This window comes from Rhinoderma darwinii, chromosome 2, assembly GCF_050947455.1.
Source record: "Rhinoderma darwinii isolate aRhiDar2 chromosome 2, aRhiDar2.hap1, whole genome shotgun sequence".
Lineage (NCBI taxonomy): Eukaryota > Metazoa > Chordata > Amphibia > Anura > Rhinodermatidae > Rhinoderma > Rhinoderma darwinii.
In genome coordinates, this window is record NC_134688.1 from 95832119 (window position 1) to 95855757 (window position 23639).

The window sequence follows — 23639 nt, forward strand, 5'->3', positions numbered from 1 at the left end:
TTGAGACTTATTTGAATGTTTATTGTAAAAAAGGTGAAGGTGTATTTTTTTTTAAATTTAACAATACTTTGTTTTTACTTTATTTTTAAACTTTAATGTACTGACATATATCAGATATGTGCCAGTACATTAGCCTGTGGACAGATAGCACACAGGCAGTTGTTAGGACATACTTGGGTATGTCCTAACAACATGAAATATGGTAAGACAGCCCTGGGGTCCGTCAATAGACCCTGGGCTGTCTGCCCATATATGGTATGGCCCTCGATCGCGTCACAGGAATTCCCTGTGACGCGATCCAGGGGCATCCCCCCTTCTCACTTTCCCCTGAATGCTGCAGTCAGCTGTGATCGCAGCATTCAGGGGAATAACGGCGGAGATGAGCGGTTTCTCTGATCTCCGCCGTTATAGAGCGGGGCTGCGGCTGTGTAATACAGTCATTGCCCCGCTCCTGACAGGAAGTGCGCGCGCGGCCAGCATGAGGTGATGCGGCCGGCGCTGCACTAATGAGCGGCAGTTCAGGCACTGAAGACAGAACATAGGGGTGTTTTGTAGCGCGCCCGCCATGTTCTGTCTCCAGTGCCGCCGCTCATTAGTGCAGCGCTGGCCGCATTGCATCATCCTGACCCCGCGAACTTATCATGACTCAGGAGCGGGGCTGTGGCTGAATTACACAGCCGCAGCCCCGCTCTCATAGTCATGTGTACTATACTGAGCTGTGCGGCTGCAACGTGCATCCCTAATGTAGACAATATCCGGCATATAAGACGACCCCACACTTTTGACATTTTTTTAAGGGTGTAAAAAGTCGTCTTGTACGCCGATATATACGGTACATCCATAAATAGTGCATGTGAACATACTCTAAGTGTAACGTCAATGGCCACGGCCCGTCGTTCTGACTTAAACCTTGACGGCCGTGGCCATGGACATCTTACCTGCATGCAGCGTCGTCCTCCTGTGAGGCGCCGTCACTCCCTTCCAGACATCGAGTCTATCTCCGGCGTGCACGGTCTTAAAGGGCCAGTGCGCGCATTTTGCAGGAAGTCTGCAATCTAGCCCAGGATGCCCTGGGCTATAAAAAGGCCTCTGCCCTCTTGCTCTTTGCCAGAACGTTGTTTGTTACCCATAGTTTGTCATGCTAATGGTTTCCCAGTGTCTTCCAGTTTCCCAGTGTACCTTGTTCCTGTATCCCGTATCCTGTTTCCGTGTTACCCAGTACTAGTGCCGTGCTGTGCTGTTGCCGTGCTGTGCTACAGTCTACACTTGATTTGCTACTCCTCACCTTAAGTCTTCCTGCCGCTGGTCCAGGACGTGCCTGCCTCGCTACTGTCTACGTTGCCTCAGGTATTCTCGCTGAACTATTGAACTCTGTACTTTACCTGTTTGGACAGCTGCCACCCCGCTACGCGGTACGGTCCAGTGGGTCCACACACCGCTTCGTGACACTAAGTAACAGGGCCCCTCAAAAAACATGAGTAATTTATAGCACTATTCTCCTCATATGGGGCACAGGGACCTTTTGGTCCCTTCAGGCCCAAGAGCCTAGATGTGACCACAACCCATGTGTCCCCTAGAGTTAAGCTCCTTCCTTTCAGAAATGTACATAGTTTTCCTTAAATCACAGGAATATATTCTACCTTTTTGTGTGTTTTATAACTACTGGTTACTCAATTATTCCAAGTATATTTGCCAAAAAACACAATAACAGATAAAGACGTGGAAAATATTGGTAACATGACATCTGACAACATTCCCACCACATGAAGCTTGGGGCTTCAAGCAATATAAAAAGAGGAGCGCAGAATCACTTTTGCCCTTCACACTAAACTACAACTGATCCAAGATGTTAACATTCCTTCTACTCGCTGCATTTGTCCTTGGTGGTAAGATGCAAGAATGTTCTCCTTCAATTTTACTGAAATTTATCTATGACTATACTATGCGCCTTTCTTCTAGCTTCCTACTGTATCCATGAGCCTCAATATTTCTGTCACCCACCAACTTTGAAATTCTTAATTATATTCAGATTTTAATGGGCTGTGTAAACCAAAGAATTTTATGGTTATTGTTTTGTCCTCTCTCATGTAAGGTGAAAAAATCAAGTATTTAAAAAAACTTTTGGCCTTCCAAACATAATGTAAAACATAATTTTATATCACCAGACTAATTAGGTTCAATATAGAGTAAGTCTTTAAAGAAAAATGTTTTAATTGTTTTTCATTTTACCCCACCCAAGGACATTGCGATGGTAACTTTCGCTACATTGAAGACAATGCACGTGTAGTGGGAGGATCAAATGCAGCCAAAAATGCCTGGCCATGGCAGGTGAGCGAAGCTAAGATAATAATGGGAATTAATAAGATAGTGGGGAATATTTATTAATGCTGTCTAAGATTTAGACAGCGTAAACTTAGACGAAGAAGTCTGACAATGAGGCAAATTTCTAACAGTGACGCATTCTGTATGATAAATTTGGCGCAACTTTCTAGGCATGTTAGACACCTTTCTCTTCCTTATACAAGCTTTTGTTTGGCTTAGTTTACACTGACATGCGCCAAAATTGTGCCAAAATGTTGGCGCACAGCAGCAAATTTTAGAACACGCCCCTTTCCGACAAGCCAGCCCCCCTCTCTTTAAACTTTTCTGATCTTTTTAGCACAAATCAATAATAAATTTGTCTAAATTGATTTGCGGCAAGAAAAAAAAGGTGCCACTTAGAATTCCGGCATAACGACAATAGTAAATTTGTCCAAGTAAGTATTAGACTATGTTCACACTTGCTTTTGAGGCTTCCATATATAACGGAAGCCACAACACTGTTACAGATCCTTCAGACAACGGATTCTGACATTTTTCCTATTTCCCCAATAAATGGATTAGAAAATCACACTAGGTATTGGCAAAAAGTTTAACTAAGAATGTCTAATATTTTTTTGAGAGTGGTTTGCTTAGAAAATACATTGATTTATGCACTATTTCTATGGCACGGACATGTCACCTGAGATGTTTACAGATTAAGGGAGGTGCTGATGTCCTCAGGGGACAGAATTAGGTTTTAATGAGTCTGATGACACAAAGCGAAAATAGTCATGGATTTATAGAATTATGATGCTTAGAAAGAGTAAAAAGATAGAAATTGTAGGTAATCTAAGATGAAAACAAAAATAGTTGGGAGTAAAGATAAAAAAAATTTGTGTAACATTTATGATATGAGTTCTCGGTAACTCACTGCTAGATTGTGCAAAGTGTCACAACTTTTTATATGATTTGAGATTTTACTATACAGTCGTTAAGCTATGTAGAACGTGGAAAACAGAGTTTGCTAGATGTAATAGATGTTCTGCTGAAAATGTGGACTTAGAACATAAAAACTTGAATAACAGTATTGTAGAATGGTGGGTCAAATTTGAAATTATATATTTGATATAGTAAATAATATATATAGGGTTAGTAATTTATTAATAAGGTTAGTAAGTTAGTAATAAGTTCACTTGTGGGATTCGGCGTGATTTAAAGGAAATAGAAATTGATACAGTGAAACTCTCAATTCTTTGAACACTGTTTTTTATGGCCTGGCTAGTTATTGCTAGAGTATGGTAAACTTAGAACACCCCATCTGTGAGTAAGTGGAAGAACTCGGGCAATAACAGTATAAGATTTAAATTAGCCATTAATAAAAAAAAACAAAAAGGGGCTTAAATTAAGATTTAATTGGGATGTCTGGATAAAATTTTTGGCAAGGAGACCACTATAGAATATCGAATACCAATTGTTTGTTTTTTGTTTTTCCCATAGCCTGGGGAGCAATTATTGAGGGCAGGCGGGTAAATGGGAGAGGGAGGGGGGCAAGGGCTAGTGAGCATGGAACGCTGTAAAGGGAAGACTTCCTTTATGAGTGGATTGGTATAGGAAATTGAATGGGTATAAATTGATTGAAATGCTATTTTAGCAGAACTGATGGGGGACATCTATATTTTTTTCCTCATTTGCCCTTTTAAAGGGATTGTGTAAACCATCATATCACCTACTTTTTTTTTAACTGGGAAGGTTTAATAGGAAGCTTAGATGGGCCAGAATTGATACAACTCGTTACTTGTGGACGCTTCCCGATTCCGTTATGGGTGAAATAAATCATAATGAATGATACATTTAGAGGATAAATTGGTATGTACCACTATATTGTAGTCTTTCTCTGAATACCTCGAAGACGAGCACAGGAGCTTTTTCCTACGGATGATTTGTATTTACATTTTTTTAAATAAATGAATAAAAGTAAAAAAATAAAAAATCTGCCCCAGTAAGTATAAGGCTATGTTGATATCTATGTTAAAACTTCCATTTATAATGAAAGCCGCAACGCTGTGGCAGATCCATCAAACAACAGACACTAGCGGCGCCTGAAAGACCCCACTGCCTTTTAATGCAGACCTTTGCATCACACTGAGGTGTTCATCGCATTCACAGGAAAAATACGGCTGCATGCAGCAATATTTTCCACTTTAAACTAAGGGAATTTGTGACTAAGGCTCCTAACTAAGCCACTGGCACAGATGTGAACAGAGCCTAATATTGTTACTACATGAGATAATGCAAGAAAAATATTGTTAGAAAAATGACTTCAATTATAACACAAAACAGACTGCTTCATTTTCATTCTGCCACGGTGGCTGTTTTCAATTCCTTATTCTTTACCCCACTGGGACACTGGAGATCAAGATTCCGGAGAACCGAAACATAAATTTTCTGAAAATAGAGTATTGTTGATTTCTTCTAGTAGTCTGATCCTGTAGCCATAGGATACTTTCTTCCATCCATCACCCCCCTTGTAACCTAAAGACAGTAGAAGAGGAGTCACATGAGCATAACTTTAGGATTTTGTCTTTCAAAACGGGCACGGCAGAGGTACGGTGGGAGTAAGGCTGGCTAATATGAATTATACAACCTATTTATCATTGTCAAATGGCATTACTCTCTTGTCAGAGCTGGTATGGTGCCTGCACACTTGTCATGTTCTCTACAACCGTATAGTAAAAATGTTGCATGCATAAGTCAGAATAGTGACAGAACTGCTTCCTGTGACAGCGCTGATAAAACTGTGCCAATGTACTTCGTCTTGTAGGTATCTCTCCAGTATCGCTCTGGCAGCAGCTGGTACCACACCTGTGGTGGCTCCTTGATCCGTGCTAACCGTGTCATGACCGCTGCTCACTGCGTGGACAGGTAATATTCACTCCTGGCAACTATGTTATGTTTAGCATAAATTACCTATATTGATGGCTTCTATGATAGTTACTATGCCTAACTCTTTATATGCAAACAATATATTCACACAAATCACAATATTATTCTATATGAAGTATCCTGATATCTATATAATTATGTATTTGGCATTGATTTAAAGAAGCACTCTAGTAAAAACAAAAATGTACACATATAATGCTAACACACCAACATTATTCTAGCAGTGTCACTTATTTCTTACCTGCTTAGTTGCATCCAAGTATTTTGAACCTTTTTATTAAGGGCAGCAGTGTCATGTGATCTGACCAACAATATAGACTATGCTTTCATGTGTACTATCAATACACTCCTGGCAGCACTGAGACACCTCCTTTCCCCACACAGCTCCACCCTACTTGCTCCTTTGTATGTCCCCCATACACAGAATGCTGCTGAAGAGATTATGTTTTCCCTATCTAAGGGAGCAGAATTGCAGTGATATAATAGAAGAGTCTCTATAATGATAAGCTGCAGAATTATAAAAGTCCCCTGCCTCACACTATCTATACTATGTGTGTGTGTTGTGTGCAGAAAGTCCAGTGTATTTCTATGAGATGCTGCTCCTTACTTCCTCCTGTGTAAAAACCACAAGCAATCTATCAAATCTATCACAAGCAGGAGGCAGGTGATAACAGTGTGAAGCTGCATCACATAGAATACACTTATACTCTGCAGTGTGAGTACAGAATTTCTATGTCACTGATCTATCACTTGCTGCACTGAACTCAGAGCGGAGCAAGTGCATTGAGATAAGCCCCTGTGCCTCTGCAAAGCCCGAGGTATGAGGGAACATGTAGGCTGCATTAGGGGAACCACATCATAGGAAAGAAGGAACTGAGATGGCAGACAAACCATAAATGACACATCAACTAAAACATGTATACATAGGACATACAACAGAGCCTCTAAAGTATTATTTAATAATAGCCTATGCTGAACTATATAGGCAAAAAAAGTGGAGTGCTTCTTTAATTGCGGATACCACTTTTTGTAGGTCCTGTCCTATCACCTGTATTTTTATCCATAGCATGTCTAAATACAGTGACTTACATCTATCTGTCTACTTATGTGTGTCTGTTGATTAGAACCAACACCTACCGTGTGGTCTTGGGAGAGCACAATCTGAGTCAGAATGATGGTACCGAACAGGCTATCTCAGTGTCAGCAATTCGTATTAATTCCGGCTGGAACACCAACAATGTAGCTGCTGGGTATGTATCTGATGGAGTCTAGGAGCTGAAGAGAATTCAGAAAAGTTGATTAGTGGAAGGAATTAGATTTGTTTAACTCTTTGCTTTGTAAAATGGACATATAATGTATATGTAATGATGGGGGTAGGGAAACGGACAAGTGAGCCCTAATCTACCCGCCACTCTGTCCCTGCCTACTTGCAATGACCCTCCCTAGGTGACGGGGTACAACTGGGCGGCGGTCCCTACGCTCAGTAAGTGCACGAGACAAACAGACAAGGGTACACAAAGCTAAGGGAAATGGGGCAGTTGCCCACGGCAACACCGTGAGCAACAAGAGTGGTGAACGAGCCGAGTCAAACCAGGAGTGTACGAGGTACCAAACGCAGAGCAGGAGAGTAGTCAGTAAGCCAGGGTCAGTATGGAGCAGGATCGAATAGTCAGAAGCTGTAGCTGGGCCAGGAAACCACACGAGAAGAATCACAAGCAAAGGAGGAACAGGAAAGGCAGGTATAAATAGACAGAGGGCGGGAGCTAGCTCCGTCTGGCCAGGCTGCGATAGGCTCTCCCACTCCTAAGCCTGCCATCCTGAGTGGTGGAAGATGGAGTCAGTCTCAGAGACATAGACTCAGGTGCAGACTGATTACCAATGGGCGTATACACAGAAGTTGTGCCTGGCAGATCCTTTACAGTACCCCCCCTTTTATGAGGGGCCACTGGACCCTTTCTAAGTGGACCTGGTTTATTGGGGAAACGAAGGTGGAACTTCCTGACCAATACCCCAGCGTGAACATCCCGGGCGGGTACCCAAGTCCTCTCCTCAGGCCCGTATCCTCTCCAATGGACCAGGTACTGGAGGGAGCCTTGGACCATCTTGCTGTCCCCAATCTTGGCCACCTCGAATTCCACCCCCTCAGGGGTGAGAACGGGAACAGGAGGTTTCCTCGAGGGAACCAAGGACAGGGAGCAGCGTTTAAGGAGGGAGGCATGAAACACGTCGTGTATTCGAAAAGATGGGGGCTACTCCAGTCGGAAGGAGACAGGATTGAGGACTTCAATGACCTTATACGGCCCAACAAACCGGGGAGCAAACTTCTTGGACGGGACCTTAAGGCGCAAGTTCCTAGACGATAACCACACCAGATCCCCGACCATAAACAAGGGGTTAGCAGAACATCTTCTATCAGCCTGAGTTTTTTGTACGCTCTGGGACGCCTCTAGGTTCTTCTGAACCTGGGCCCAAACTGTGCACAGTTCCCGATGAACGACATCTACCTCGGGATTGTTGGAACTACCAGGTGAAACGGAGGAGAACCGTGGATTAAACCCAAAATTACAGAAAAAGGGGGAGACCCCTGACGAGTTACTGACCCGGTTATTAAGGGAAAATTCGGCGAGGGGAATGAATGAGACCCAATCATATTGACAGTCAGAGATAAAACACCTTAAATATTGTTCTAGAGATTGATTAGTCTTCTCAGTTTGGCCATTAGTTTCAGGATGGAAGGCAGAGGAGAAGGACAGATCAATCTCCAACTTTTTACAGAAGGCTCTCCAAAACAATGAAACAAATTGTACCCCTCTGTCAGAAACAATATTGACAGGGACCCCATGGAGACGCAGGATGTGTTTGACAAACAAGGTAGCTAACGTCTTGGCATTGGGTAGTTTCTTGAGGGGCACAAAGTGGCACATCTTACTGAAGCGGTCTACTACAACCCACACCATCGACTTGCCTTGAGATGGAGGCAAATCGGTGATAAAATCCATGGAGATATGGGTCCAAGGTCTCTGGGGAATGGGCAAAGAACGTAGTAAGCCCGCTGGTCGGGACCTGGGAGTCTTGGACCTAGCACAAACCTCACAAGCGGCGACGTAGGCCTTAACGTCTTTAGGCAACCCAGGCCACCAATAGTTTCTGGCAATGAGGTGTTTGGTACCCAGGACACCTGGATGACCAGATAGTGCGGAGTCATGATTTTCCCTAAGTACCCTTAGCCGGAATTGCAGGGGAACAAACAGCTTGTCCTCAGGAAGGTTCCCGGGAGCTGAACCTTGATCAGCCGCAATTTCAGAGACTAAATCAGAATCTATAGAAGAAATGATTATACCAGGAGGCAAAATACAAGCAGGATCTTCCTCCGAAGGAGGGCTAGCCATGAAGCTACGCGACAGTGCATCGGCCTTAATATTTTTAGACCCAGCCCTATAGGTAACCAAAAAGTTGAATCTGGTAAAAAATAGCGCCCATCGAGCTTGTCTCGGGTTTAGCCTCCGGCAGATTCTAGGAAAACCAGATTCTTGTGGTCGGTAAGGACCGTTACCTGGTGCCTAGCCCCCTCCAGGAAGTGGCACCACTCTTCAAATGCCCATTTAATGGCTAAGAGTTTGCGGTTGCCAATATCATAGTTACTCTCAGTGGGCGAAAACTTCCTGGAGAAGTAGGCACAGTAACGGAGATGGGTGAGGGACCTGGTACCCTGGGACAAGACAGCCCCCACTCCCACCTCGGATGCGTCAACTTCCACGATAAATGGCTCCATTTGGTTGGGCTGAACCAGCACCGGGGCCGAGATAAAGCACTTCTTAATGACCTCAAAAGCCTGGACAGCCTCAGGAGGCCAGTGGAGGAGGTCAGCACCTTTGCGAGTGAGGTCCGTAAGAGGCTTAGCGATGACCGAGAAGTTAGCAATAAATCGCCTGTAATAATTAGCGAACCCCAAGAAACACTGTAACGCCTTCAGGGAGGCAGGTTGGACCCATTCCGCCACAGCCTGGACCTTGGCGGGGACCATGCGGAATTTATGAGGAGTGAGGATTTGACCCAAAAATGGTATCTCCTGTACCCCAAACACACATTTTTCGGTTTTCGCAAACAGTTTGTTTTCCCGAAGGACCTGGAGCACCTTCCTGACATGCTCAATGTGGGAGGACAAGTCCTTGGAAAACACCAGTATGTCATCAAGGTACACTACAAGAAATACCCCCAGGTAATCTCTTAAAATCTCATTTATGAAATTCTGGAAGACCGCAGGAGCATTACACAACCCAAAGGGCATGACGAGGTATTCGAAATGACCTTTGGGCGTGTTAAACGCAGTCTTCCACTCATCCCCCTCTTTGATGCGGATAAGGTTATACGCCCCCCGTAGATCAAACTTAGAGAACCATTGGGCCCCCTGAACCTGATTAAAGAGATCAGGAATCAAGGGAAGGGGATACGGGTTCCTTACAGTGACTTTATTCAAGTTACGGTAGTCAATGCTTGGCCTAAGACCACCATCCTTCTTCCCTACGAAGAAGAAGCCAGCACCTACCAGAGAAGTAGAGGGGCGAATGTAACCCTTGGCCTGGCATTCCTGGATATACTCTCTCATGGCTTCACGTTCGGGACAAGAAAGATTAAATATCCTACCCTTAGGGAGCTTAGCTCCTGGTACCAAATCGATGGCGCAATCGTATTCTCTATGAGGAGGTAACACTTCGGAGGCCTCCTTAGAGAAAACATCAGCGAAGTCCTGCACAAACTCAGGTAGCGTGTTCACCTCCTCAGGGGGAGAAATAGAATTAACAGAAAAACTTGACGTCAAACATTCATTACCCCATTTGGTAAGCTCCCCAGTATTCCAGTCAAACGTGGGATTATGCAACTGCAACCAGGGAAGGCCTAAAACCAAATCGGACGATAATCCCTGCATCAACAGTACAGAGCACTGCTCCAAATGCATGGAGCCAACAAGGAGTTCAAAAACAGGGGTATGCTGTGTAAAATAACCATTAGCAAGAGGAGTGGAGTCGATACCCACTACCGGTACAGGTTTAGGCAAATCAATCAAAGGCATAGCTAGAGACATAGCAAATTCCACAGACATGATATTAGCAGAAGACCCTGAATCCACGAAGGCACTGCCGGTAGCAGACCTACCACCAAAAGAGACCTGAAAGGGAAGCAATATTTTATTACGTTTCATATTTACGGGAAATACCTGTGCGCCCAAGTGACCTCCCCGATGATCACTTAGGCGCGGAAGTTTTCCGGCTGCTTATTCTTACGCCTAGGACAGGTGTTCACTTGATGCTTGTCATCCCCACAATAGAAGCAGAGACCATTCTTCCTGCGGAACTCTCTACGTTGTCGGGGGGACACGGAGGCTCCGAGTTGCATAGGTACCTCCGAGTCTTCCGTGGAAGAGCGAAGCAACGGGACCTCGGGAGGCATCATGGGGGAGTCAGAGGGGAAAACACAAAAACGTTCAAGTTGTCGTTCCCTGAGACGTCGGTCAAGTCGTACCGCTAAAGCCATAATCTGGTCTAGGGAGTCAGAAGAGGGATAGCTAACTAGAAGGTCTTTCTGGGTGTTCGACAGACCGAACCTAAACTGGCACCTTAAGGCAGGGTCATTCCACCGAGAAGCTACGCACCACTTCCTAAAGTCAGAACAATACTCCTCAACAGGTCTCTTACCCTGACGTAAGGTCACCAGCTGACTCTCGGCAAAGGCAGTCCTGTCAGTCTCGTCATAAATGAGTCAGAGGGCAGAAAAGAAATGATCAACGGAGGAAAGTTCCGGGGCGTCAGGAGCCAAGGAGAAGGCCCACTCTTGGGGCCCTTCCTGGAGCCGGGACATAATTATACCCACCCGCTGGCTCTCAGAACCTGAGGAGTGAGGCTTTAAGCGAAAGTAGAGCCTGCAACTCTCCCGAAAGGAGAGAAAAGTCCTCCGGTCCCGTGAGAAACGGTCAGGCAACTTGAGGTGGGGTTCAAGAGGTGAGGTGCGGGGCACTACCATGGTAGTGTCAGGCTGGTTGACCCTCTGAGCCAGGGCCTGGACCTGTAGGGAGAGACCCTGCATTTGCTGGGCCAGGGTCTCAAGGGGGTCCATAGTAGTGTCAGGGACCAGGGTAGACTAGGTATATAGGCTTGTGATTATGTAATGATGGGGGTAGGGAAACGGACAAGTGAGCCCTAATCTACACGCCACTCTGTCCCTGCCTACTTGCAACGACCCGCCCTAGGCGACGGGGTACAACTGGGCGGCGGTCCCTACGCTCAGTAAGTGCACGAGACAAACAGACAAGGGTACACAAAGCTAAGGGAAATGGGGCAGTTGCCCACGGCAACACCGTGAGCAACAAGAGTGGTGAACGAGCCGAGTCAAACCAGGAGTGTACGAGGTACCAAACGCAGAGCAGGAGAATAGTCAGTAAGCCAGGGTCAGTATGGAGCAGGATCGAATAGTCAGAAGCTGTAGCTGGGCCAGGAAACCACACGAGAAGAATCACAAGCAAAGGAGGAACAGGAAAGGCAGGTATAAATAGACAGAGGGCGGGAGCTAGCTCCGTCTGGCCAAGCTGCGATAGGCTCTCCCACTCCTAAGCCTGCCATCCTGAGTGGTGGAAGATGGAGTCAGTCTCAGAGACATAGACTCAGGTGCAGACTAATTACCAATGGGCGTATACACAGAAGTTGTTCCTGGCAGATCCTTTACAGTATATGTATAATTATCATTACATAGTTAGGATGGTTGAAATAAGACATACGTCCAACAAGTTCCACCATGGGGGAAGGATAGTGGCATGGAGTAAAGTAGGAGGGGGGGGGGGTTGTAGCTTAGACTTATTGATCCAAAGGAAAGATGAAAACCCTATAAGGCATGAGCCAATGTCACATTGGGTATGTGGATCCACTGGGCCGTACCGCTTTGACGGTATGGCATCTGGCCAACAGGACACAGGTCACAGTCTATATATAGTTCATATAGTGTACCTGTGGTAGCTCAGACAGTAGCAAGACAGGCTCGGCTGGCACTAGGCAGCAGGCAGGCGACAGGCATGGTGTAGCAAGACAGGCGTGGTACACAGCACAGCATGACTTCAGCTCAACACGGCACTTGTCCAGGATAGCACGGGATACAGGTTATAGGTAGCAGGAGCGGGGAACACTGGGAACTGGAAAACACTTAGAAGACCATTTGCATAGACATACTAGGAGAACGACAACAAGGCTCAGGCAAGGCATTAAGGGGCTGGGCCCCTCCTATAGTCCAGGGTGCTTATGGGCTAATTTTGTCCTTGAATTCAGGTATGCGCACTGGCCCTTTAAGAGTGGGACCCGGCCGGTAGAAGCAGAAGTGAGCGCTGGCGTCTCCTGAGGAGGAGATGGGGACCAGAGCTCACAGATCCATGGCTGCGGGCGTCATGAGGTGAGTGAGCCTGACGGCCCGCGACCATGACAGCCAATATGCCGTAAATGGGAAAATATTCTTATCCGGCCCCACATGGTGATCAGACTGGATCAACATTCAACCAAGTTTTGTTATACATACTTTTGTTACTTCATGTAATGTGTATTAATTAATGTGTACACAATAATCATAGCAACACTAAGATATGCCAATAACAGTATGTTGTTATATTGTTTTCTTTTTCAGATTTGATATTGCTGTTCTCCACCTGGCATCCAGTGCTACTCTAAACAGCTATGTGAAACTCGCCACATTGCCAGCAAATGGTGCCATTCTTGCAAACAACTACAACTGCATAATTTCAGGATGGGGAAGAACCAGCAGTAAGTTCTAATTCTGAATACTCAGAAAATACACAATTACAAAGATTTATCAAAACTAGTGCAATGGAAATGTGGAGCACTGCAGCAGCCTGATTGACTGTTATGGGAAGCTGCTCTACTTTTCCTTGCACTAGTCTCCGCTACTGTTATTATCAGAAAAGATCCCTTTGCATGCAAGAATAGTAAGATAATATGTGAGGAATTTAAAATCCTTATGTCCAGACTACTGTTAACTGCAATCTATTCCATACAGCAAGAATCAGTAAAATAAATATAAGCTCCAAACAACAAGGACAGGCACACTCTGAAAATGTACTGAGTATACTAAGAACGATGAATGTCTTTCATTGCAGCTGGTGGCTCTCTGCCATCCATCCTCCAACAAGCACCTCTGCCCGTTGTAGCCCACGCTACCTGCTCTACAAGCTCTTACTGGGGCAGCACTGTTAAAACCACCATGGTGTGTGCCGGTGGTAACGGAGTCCAAGCCGGGTGCAATGTAAGCTTGGCCATTTTCTTTTATAGTTTATTTCTGTTTTTAAAGCCATATAGAGTGTGTAAAGAATTTTACATATAATTTTTACTACAAAAAATGTAGAGAAGAAATATAATTTGAAGTGTTTATACCATTGTGCACATTTTTTTGCCGACATATGAGATAGCTTTGGTGGGGTCAAGGTGCATGTGCGAGGAAAGGTCATTAAAATAAATTTAGAGAATAGCTCCCAAATCACTGATCTATGACTTATAGGGCACAGCCATTGAAGAGTGGTGTAGCCCCTTCTTTCTAGTATCAGTGGAGTTTTTAGCTCCCAGGCCTGCATTGATATGTGAGATGATAGGAACATGTGTACATGCATTTATGTGCACTTTAATTTCTTAGTTATTTTGGAAAATAATTACATCTATTGCATAACACTAGGTGTGTTCTTTTTTTTAGAATTGAGTAATCTATCCCAGAGACTATAGTGTTTCCCCTTATTTTCCTACTTCATCCCATAATCTAAAGTGCATGTTTTCTCCAGATTGGAGGTATCCATTTAGTACTTTAAATCAGCAAACCAACCCTCAACATCCGAAAGCTAAAGCAAAGAAAATAACATAAAATGTCGATTTCTTAAGAAGCGGTGTTTGAAATGTAATGCTTTTACATCATTCTCATACAGAATCCTAATACAATATATCAGAAAACAAACTCATACATCTCCAAGCTTCTGCCCAAGCTAAATTCTTTCCTAATTCTTTTCTATTGGTGACAAGGCACCACAATCTGCACCTACTCAGGTATTCAAGGATTATGTGTCATGGTATTTTCCAGTGGTAATGGAGTCCAGGTCAGATGTCCGGAAACATTTAGTGAATTTATGATTACATTTGCCTAATCAGACTTGAAAATACATTAATCATTATTTGTATTGCAATATTAATATTAAAGTTAAATTACTATTATGTATTATGCAAATGACTAGAAACTGAAATGTAGCACAATTGTTTCCAGCACTTACCACTTCATTTTTTATAGGGAGATTCTGGTGGACCCCTGAACTGTGCTGTCAATGGGGTCTATCAAGTCCATGGTGTCACCAGCTTTGTGTCTTCCCTTGGATGCAATGCTTACCTGAAACCCACAGTGTTTACCAGAGTGTCTGCTTACATCTCTTGGATCAACAGCGTAAGTTCCAGCTGGTGGTTATAAACAACAACTAGATACTTATTAGTGGAAAATAGCAACTTCAATAAATTTTATCATATAGCCAAATGGCTTGTCCACAACCGAACAACTGGTGACCCATCCACCGATCAGCTGCTCCGGCTGCCTCCGGGCGCCGGATGTTTTAAATGGTATGCAGTAGTTGGTACAGCAGATCGGCTGCTATTCCATGACCGGAGCCATCTGCTTTCGGCTCCAACTACTGCATACCGTTCAAAACATCCAGCGTCCGGAGGCAGCCGGAGCAGCTAGTTGATGCGGGGTCCGGGTGTCGGGCCCGCCCCGATCATATACTGAATGACCTATCCTGTGGATAGCTCATCAGTTGTCTGGTCGTGGACAACCCCTTTAAACTTAGAGTATGGAACCAGTTACAGCATCTTTCCTATTGTCTCCCTATCAATCCTCATAATACTTTAGACAGAGTTTAAAATTGCAATTGCCTGATTTATCAATGGGTAAAAAAGGCCAATTACAGGGTGGCTTAGAGGGCTATAGATTGTGCGCTTACAGAGCAAATCTGTCCTGGCCTAATGTATTGTAACGTATTAAGTGTTGTTACCTGTATACTGTCAAAACCTTATAAAATGCACAGGTGGGGACAAACCTATAGCTAGTCTTGGAAATCAGAATGATTAATGGAGGAGAGGAAAAAAGTGGCAATCAAACTATTACAGTCCTGCAGAAGTAGATGTTAGTACAAGCTGAAACCAAAATGTAATGTGTGTAATTCTTCACTTACTTGGTCTGCTTTGGTGTCCTATTTTTTAAGGTCATTTCTGATGACATTCTGAACCCTTTAATAGCCTAAGGCTATGTTCACATCCGAGTCAGATTCCGTTCATCGGTTCTGATTGACCTTCCTCTCAGAGGAACCGATTAACGGAAAACCAAAAACGGAAACCATAGCTTCCGTTTGCATTACCATTGATTTCAATGGTAATGCCTCCATTGCAATTGGTTTCCATATGTTTCATAAGGTTTCATGTTTTTTTTTTCACAGAAACAATAGCGTAGTCGACTACGCTATTGTCTAGATGAAAAAAACGGAAACCTTATGGAACGGAAACAAACGGAAACTAATTGCAATGGAGGCATTACCATTGAAACCAATGGTAATGCAAATGGGAGCTATAGTTTCTGTTTGGCTTTCCGTTCATCGGTTCCTCCGACGGAAAGGTCGAACGGAACCCATGAAAAGAAGCCCGACGATGATGTGAACAGGCCCTAATGAATGAGGTTACGTAATCCGTGTTTTATTCTTCTTTTTTTTCAGAACCTGTAAACATCAAAGTAACATAAAGAAGACAAAAGGTATAATGGCATCTCAAGCATCTATAATTCTGTATCAAACATCAAAGAGAGAATAAAACAATATCTGAAACCTTTGTTTTGGCTCACTTTACTTAGTGATTACTAAGGAAAAATAAAGTAAATGTGACTTTATTATTTACATTTATTATCTAGTAGAGTTTAACATTTTTGCAGCCAGGGCCCTTTGAAAATTTTGCACCTCCATACCTATAATTTTCTGAAAGTAGGTACCTGGAACATTGTCAAAATGACACTCAGCATTTTATACACACGTACTGTCATGCAATTTTGTGTCAAAATTAAAAAATTTTAATTAAAAATGCATACAAATTAATTTTTGTGGTAAAAGTGTGACCCAAGCAGAAAATTTGGTGCATCACACATCCTAAAATTAAAAGTTTAACATGTGCAGAGTTTATATTACCACTTATGCTCGTGTCTAATTGTATATATATCTTTATAAAATCAATAAAATTAAATAAACTAAAAATCTATTTTTAAGCTGAAAATGTAAGAAAAGGTAACAACCAATAAAATACAGGGATAGCACACCTTGAAAAGTAACCCCAAAACCCTATATATTTTTTAAGAAAATAGACAAATTGGAAATTGCTGTTTTCTTGACGTGCTGTTAGCAACCATGTCCACCTTCACGTATTCTTGTGACAAACAGGGATCATTTAAACTAAAAATGCATTAAAACAAACATTTGCGACTAAAATTCTCATAAAAGCAGAGGTTTACACAATAATAAAAGATCAAGGTGCACAAAGTTCAAAAATATTTAAATTAACAAGAGCTTATGAACTCAAAAATGATTGACTTGCCTAAGTAGAGTCGTGTGCTGTTGAATCTTTTATTCTCCTTTTTTCTCACCCCCCCCCCCCCACCAAAGAAGACAAGTGACAACCGAGGTTGGATGTGAAATGGCCACAGCAGCCGTTTATTTATTTACATTGGTTAGAAAATGCAATTTAACACGAAACATTCGGATAAGTACTTAAGAATTCAACCAAGGAATTCCTCCTATAATTCACATGACCCAACATGGGTCAGTATCAGTAATAACAACAACATTAACACTAATTAGAGCAGGGGAAGTCCTTGAAGCCATTTTTCCGGCTTTTTATCTTGAGTTAGCCATCTGCAAACCACCATCAACTATTTAGCTCCAGCCGTAAACCAGCTCGGAGGCACCGCTCACCTCTGCAGATGGCTCGAACCACCAGAAGACCACTTCAAAGGGATAACAATGTACCTTTCTGGGGGACGCATACCCCCAATGCAACCCCCCCACCAGTTCGTACTGACCAACCTCAAGGACTCCCCCCACCACAGCGAAACAGGCCTTGACCACCTTAAGCCTGTGAGTCCCTTCAAACCACCACCGCCCTTCTCGGTCAGATGCACTCCATCACTCCTCCAGTAATTACCTTACCCTGACTCCAAATCCCTGTGCCGCACACAAATGCCCCCGTTCTTGGCCACGAAGCGTGACACTGCCCGGTTCACTTTAATGCGGGCTTTGTTAACTCTCTCCACCTCTCCACCGACCTTGCCAACCACCAATGCCTCCTTGGGACCATGTCAGACCAAACTATGACTTGGCACGGATAAGATGCCCATAAACACAACATATCGTGTTTTACATCCCGCACCAACTCCTGAAAAGGGCGCACCCCCAAATCATTCCCGCCCACGTGTAACACCAGGACCTCCGGAACCCTATCTAACTGAGAGTATGTCTAAAACTCGGTCAATACCCGGCTCCATAACATACCTCTGAATCCCAGCCAATGTAAGACATCCGCCCTCAGAGCCCCCCAATGCACATAAGAGTGTCCTAACAGCCATACCAAGCAAGGGCGCTGATCTGAAATGAAAAAAGGACAAGCACGCACACACGTAAGCCGATCCACCACGACCACAACAGCACAACCCACCTCCAAACAAACAAATTAACAGTACAATCTTATAACAAATGAGGGCGAACATAAGTGCGAAACCTGTTGGACTCCCAACGCGACGCACACCCTCATCAACAAGCCCCCAATGCCCAGCCTCAGTCGCAGCGCCAATCCAAAACGAGTGAGAAGAGTAAGAGCCAGAACCGACTTCGACCTCAGCTAAGCATTTTTTAAATACCGCACAAAATTGATATCTAGACAAAAACCAACCATTTTCATGACGGAGCAATGGCAACTCTGGCCCCCCTACGCGTGGCTTAAAAGCAAACATGCAATCAACAGGACACATCGCCGACCCCGGGAGAGCAAACAAAACTATGCGCTTCCCCCGTCCCAATTAATCCATTTTGGACGGTCGCAAAAACAATTAAAGTCTGTAACCGTACAGACCCACATCTTCCTGTCTCAACCCCCCTGCCCGCGCCATACTAGGCGAAACCAACTCACCAATTCGAAGTGCTCCAAAAAACGCTAAAGAAAAAGCTAAATGAAACAGCTTAACTCCAAAATGCGAATTACAAACCGACACCACAGATGTGCCCAAGGAATAGAGGAGAGTAAAAGACACGGGTCGCCTCTGATCTGCTTCAGCCCTGCCCCGACGCAAACCTTTCAAAGCTTGCCCTACCAAAAAATCCTTGGACACATCCCGTAAACCCCGCAATTTAAAACCAAAAGCCAAGGCAGAGACTAAACGATTAACCTTAGCCAGGGAAAACCCCGCCTCCCAAGCGTCCCCCAACCAATACAATAATGCCACCAACCTGTCTTGATCCGTGCTGATGTTACCCAAACCTCTTACCCACTCCTCCCACTGCCTCCAGCAAGCAGAATAAGCACTCCATGTCGCACTCGCCAACGACCTTTGAATCAATCGGTCCGCGGGACCGAATCCAGATCCCAGAGATGTTCCAGACAAGCCAAACCGACCAGATCCGCTCCCAGTGCAAATTGACGGAAACAATCCCACTGCGAGCGAGAAAGAGCATCAGCGATACAATTGTGAACACCCGGCACATGCACTGCAACCACCCACATATTTAAGGACAAGCAAACCAGCACCAAATGTTGCAACAACTGAACCACGGGTGGAGAAGATGCCGATATGTTATTAATCGCTAACACCACCCCCATGTTATCACAGTGGAAACTAACCTTTTTATCCCTGAGCCTGTCCCCCCAAATGGTTACCGCTACCACGATAGGGAACAGCTCGAGCAGGGCCAGATTGCGCATAAGACCACTGACCACCCAGCTAGACTGCACACCATTGACCTCCCCCATACGCGCCAAAACAGACTGACCCTGCCGCGTCAGTAAAAAGGTCCAGCTCGCTCGTACCCTGCACTAGAGACATCCATATAGATCTACCATTATATTGACAGAGGAAATCGTCCCATACCTGAAGATCGTCCCGATGTTCCACCCCTATCCTCACAAAATGATGCGGTGCACGTACACCCGCTGTCGCTGCTGCCAAACGCCTACTAATAACTCTACCCATTGACATATTCCGACATGCAAAGTTCAGCTTCCCCAGCAGCGACTGCAGATCGCGCAACGTGATCTTCTTTAAACGACCGGCCCACCGCACCTCCTGGCGCAACGACGTTAACTTATCCTCGGGCAGTCTGCACTCCAGAGCAACAGAATCAATCTCAATCCCTAAAAAACAGATATTAGTGACAGGGCCCTCAGTTTTTTTTGGCGCTAGTGGAATCCCAAATTCCTTCGCAACTTTTTGCAATGAATAAAATATATTACCACAAATAGGCGAACCACTGGGGCCGACACACAAAAAATCATCGAGGTAATGTATCAAAGAATCAACCGCGTCTACACCCTTCGTTACCCATTCCACGAAGCTACTAAACGCCTCGAAATATGCGCAAGAAAGAGAGCACCCCATGAGCAGGCACCGATCCACGTAAAACCCCCCATTCCAGAAACATCCCAACAATCGTTGACTCTTGGGATGAAATAGCAGCAATACAAAAGCCACCTCGATATCAGTTTTTGCTAACAACGCGCCAGGCCCCGCCTTCCGAACTAACACCACTGGTTTGTCAAAGGACGTGTAGACTACCGAGCATAAATCATCATCAATCCCGTCATTCACCGACGACCCCCTGGGAAAAGACAAATGCTGAATCAAACAAAATTTTAGAGGCTCGCGCTTTGGCACTATTCCCAAGGGGGATACAATTAAATCCTCTATCGGTGGATTAACGAAAGGGCCCTTCATGCGACCTAACGAAACTTCTTTAAAAAGTTTTGCCGAAACTACCTCTGAGTGCAGATAAGCCGACTTAAGATTGCGCCGTGTAACCGGAACCTCATGAGGAAGAGGGGGAATAACAAAACCAAAACAAAACTCCTCATAAATTAAGTTGGCCGCAATCGTATCTGGGTATTCATTTAGATACAGGGCCATCTTTTCCACCATCACCGGCGACACCCCCTTGACTAGTCGAGGAGGACTGATTACCCGACCGCTTCCCTTTCTGCATACATTTTGCAGCCCCGTGCGAGGATCCGTTGCATTCCGAACACACGTGCTTAAATTTACAGGTAGACCCGAACTTACACTGGCCATCATTGAATTGCCAGCAAAAACCAAGTTTTGACCCAGAGCCCTGCCCGGTCTGGCTAGACTGACCTCCGTGCCCGACGCTCCACGGAAAGCACTGTTTATGTGGAGCTGTCACCCTTAACCACAATGCAATATCCTTTTGATCCCACCGAATCGCCGGCCGAACCGCCTTACGCTGACGAAACTGCTCGTCGTAACGCAACCACGCCTGACCACCATATGCCCTATGAGCTTCACCGATGGCATCTAAATAGCACAATAACGCCGAGCAATTTTCAGGCGCCTTTTCCCTGATCACACTGGCCAAGATTGCAAAAGCTTGCAACCAATTGACGAACGTCTGCGGGATAAGCCTATAACGCCGACGTTCCTCATGCTCCTTCTTACTCTCGTCCCGCTTGCCCTTATCCAAATTGAACTTTGCAAGCGGCAGAAGAGAAAAAATGTAAACATACTCATCTTTCCAAATTCGCACGCGTACCTCCTGTTTAAGGTGAGCCCCTAACGGGCCCTCAAAACAAACGTAAACCTCACCACGAGCACGATCATCAAGACAAATTCTATCCCCGTCTTTCAGCGCCTCGGTTTGTACAGACACAGCAACCGACGAAAACATTCCCAGACTACAACCGGAGACCCCGCCGGGATTACTGGCGCCGCTGCCCTATCTAAGCGCCCGACTAACTCCCGCAAACAACGCACTAAACCGTCACGCCCGGCCACCACACTAACGAGAGCCGATGCATCCACGCTCGCTGATCCCCCACCCCCAACACCCGACATAAAAATTGCTGGATACGGCAAAGAAGGAGTTACATACTCACCAGGCTGCCAAGGCGTGGTGTTCCCGCCAGCCGGAAAATCCTGACCACGCTGAGACACGTCCAATTCGCCATCTTCCAAGTCCTCTCTCACTAACGACTGGCAATCCCACCGACATCTACGACATGGGGACCTCGACGTGCTGACAGATGGGCTGGCGACCTGCCGCCCGACAGAAGGGACCCAGACTTCGGACTGGACCTTTTGCCTCACCGCTGTTGATGATCTTGGCATCCTCCCTGAAGACCGTTAGGAAGCCAGCCCCTGGCCAGAGAATCACCATGCGGGGCGGCCGTAGACATCCCCTTGGAAACGGCATCTGAAGGAGGTGGCGTGACTGGGAACCTGGCCTGCGACTGCCTATGGACCGCCGAGCCCCGTCGCGGCTGAGGATTCCTGCCAGGCCGCAGGACCTGAGAGGAGACAGCCATCCCAGGCACCTGGCCTGCAGCGTCCTTAGAAGGGCTCCTCCTGCAATGCCGGACCCGCGGGACCACCTCCGGGCTAAGCTTCTCTGGTAGGCGAGAACGCCGGGAGCGGCGGGGTGACCGTGCCTGAGCAACCGCCGCTCCCGACGGTGCATGCTCCTGCATTGCAACCGGAGCATCAATCACTAATTCCCCTCCTGCCGACATGCCACCGGAAGTAGAGAGGGGGCCGGGGGAGGGGAGTATGTCTGGCCCAGCAGTGGACACAGAGTGCCAGGCTCGGCATGAAGAGGGGCCAGCCTGCGGTATCCAGGCCAGCGCCGCAACAGTCTCCTCCAGCCACCCCGGACCGTGAAACACAGCTGCAGCACGCAGCTGCTCCAGCATCCTGTCGGCGATCGCCATGTGACAGGTAAGAGCAGGGGCAGTGGGAACTTACTATTTTACTTGTTGTTCCTCCTGCTGCTTCCGGCTCAATGCCGAAAACTGCGGGAAGAACTGTTATCCAACCCCCAACTCCTCCCTTCCCAAACTCCTCCTTGCCCTACCCTGCACTAACCCCTTCCTGACAAAATTAATTAACCCCTTGCCTCCTATAGCAGTCATGGAGGCTTCCCCTTAAGCCCTCCGTGCTGCAGTCCAGCCTCTCCTGTAATTGAGGCCATGCAATATTTGACCATCATCCACAAATGTGTTAAAAATACAGTGTAGGAAATAAGTATTTGATCCCTTGCTGATTTTGTAAGTTTGCCCACTGTCAAAGACATGAACAGTCTAGAATTTTTAGGCTAGGTTAATTTTACCAGTGAGAGATAGATTATATAAAAAAAAAAAACAGAAAATCACATTGTCAAAATTATATATATTTATTTGCATTGTGCACAGAGAAATAAGTATTTGATCCCTTTGGCAAACAAGACTTAATACTTGGTGGCAAAACCCTTGTTGGCAAGCACAGCAGTCAGACGTTTTTTGTAGTTGATGATGAGGTTTGCACAAATGTTTGATGGAATTTTGGCCCACTCCTCTTTGCAGATCATCTGTAAATCATTAAGATTTCGAGGCTGTCACTTGGCAACTCGGATCTTCAGCTCCCTCCATGAGTTTTCGATGGGATTAAGGTCTGGAGACTGGCTAGGCCACTCCATGACCTTAATGTGCTTCTTTTTGAGCCACTCCTTTGTTGCCTTGGCTGTATGTTTCGAGTCATTGTCGTGCTGAAAGACCCAGCCACGAGCCATTTTTAATGTCCTGGTGGAGGGAAGGAGGTTGTCACTCAGGATTTGATGGTACATCGCTCCATCCATTCTCCCATTGATGCGGTGAAGTAGTTCTGTGCCCTTAACAGAGAAACACCCCCAAAACATAATGTTTCCACCTCCATGCTTGACAGTGGGGACGGTGTTCTTTGGGTCATAGGCAGCATTTCTCTTCCTCCAAACACGGCGAGTTGAGTTAATGCCAAAGAGCTCAATTTTAGTCTCATCTGACCACAGCACCTTCTCCCAATCACTCTCATAATCATCCAGATGTTCATTTGCAAACTTCAGACGGGCCTGTACATGTGCCTTCTTGAGCAAGGGGACCTTGCGGGCACTGCACGATTTTAATCCATTATGGCGTAATGTGTTACCAATGGTTTTCTTGGTGACTGTGGTCCCAGCTGCCTTGAGATCATTAACAAGTTCCCCCCGTGTAGTTTTCGGCTGAGCTCTCACCTTCCTCAGGATCAAGGATACCCCACGAGGTGAGATTTTGCATGGA

General features: G+C 45.5%; 1 protein-coding gene across 1 annotated transcript; it reads left to right on the plus strand.

The window, feature by feature from the left end:
• Nucleotides 1-1822: 1822 nt before the first annotated feature.
• LOC142740723 (chymotrypsin-like elastase family member 1) lies at nt 1823-16140 on the plus strand. Its single transcript, XM_075850139.1, has 8 exons — nt 1823-1886; nt 2240-2328; nt 5123-5223; nt 6369-6494; nt 12904-13040; nt 13394-13539; nt 14563-14712; nt 16028-16140. The coding sequence occupies exons 1-8, from the start codon at nt 1847-1849 to the stop codon at nt 16034-16036; spliced, it is 798 nt and encodes a 265-aa protein (XP_075706254.1). The 5' UTR covers nt 1823-1846; the 3' UTR covers nt 16037-16140.
• The last annotated feature ends 7499 nt before the right edge of the window (nt 16141-23639 follow it).

Bases quoted from the DNA above. Each gene is read 5' to 3' on its own strand.
- LOC142740723 (XM_075850139.1), top strand. From the start codon at position 1,847: ATGTTAACATTCCTTCTACTCGCTGCATTTGTCCTTGGTG. The intron at 1,887-2,239 runs GTAAGATGCAAG...ACCCCACCCAAG, and splicing joins CGCTGCATTTGTCCTTGGTG to GACATTGCGATGGTAACTTT. The intron at 13,540-14,562 runs GTAAGCTTGGCC...CATTTTTTATAG, and splicing joins GAGTCCAAGCCGGGTGCAAT to GGAGATTCTGGTGGACCCCT.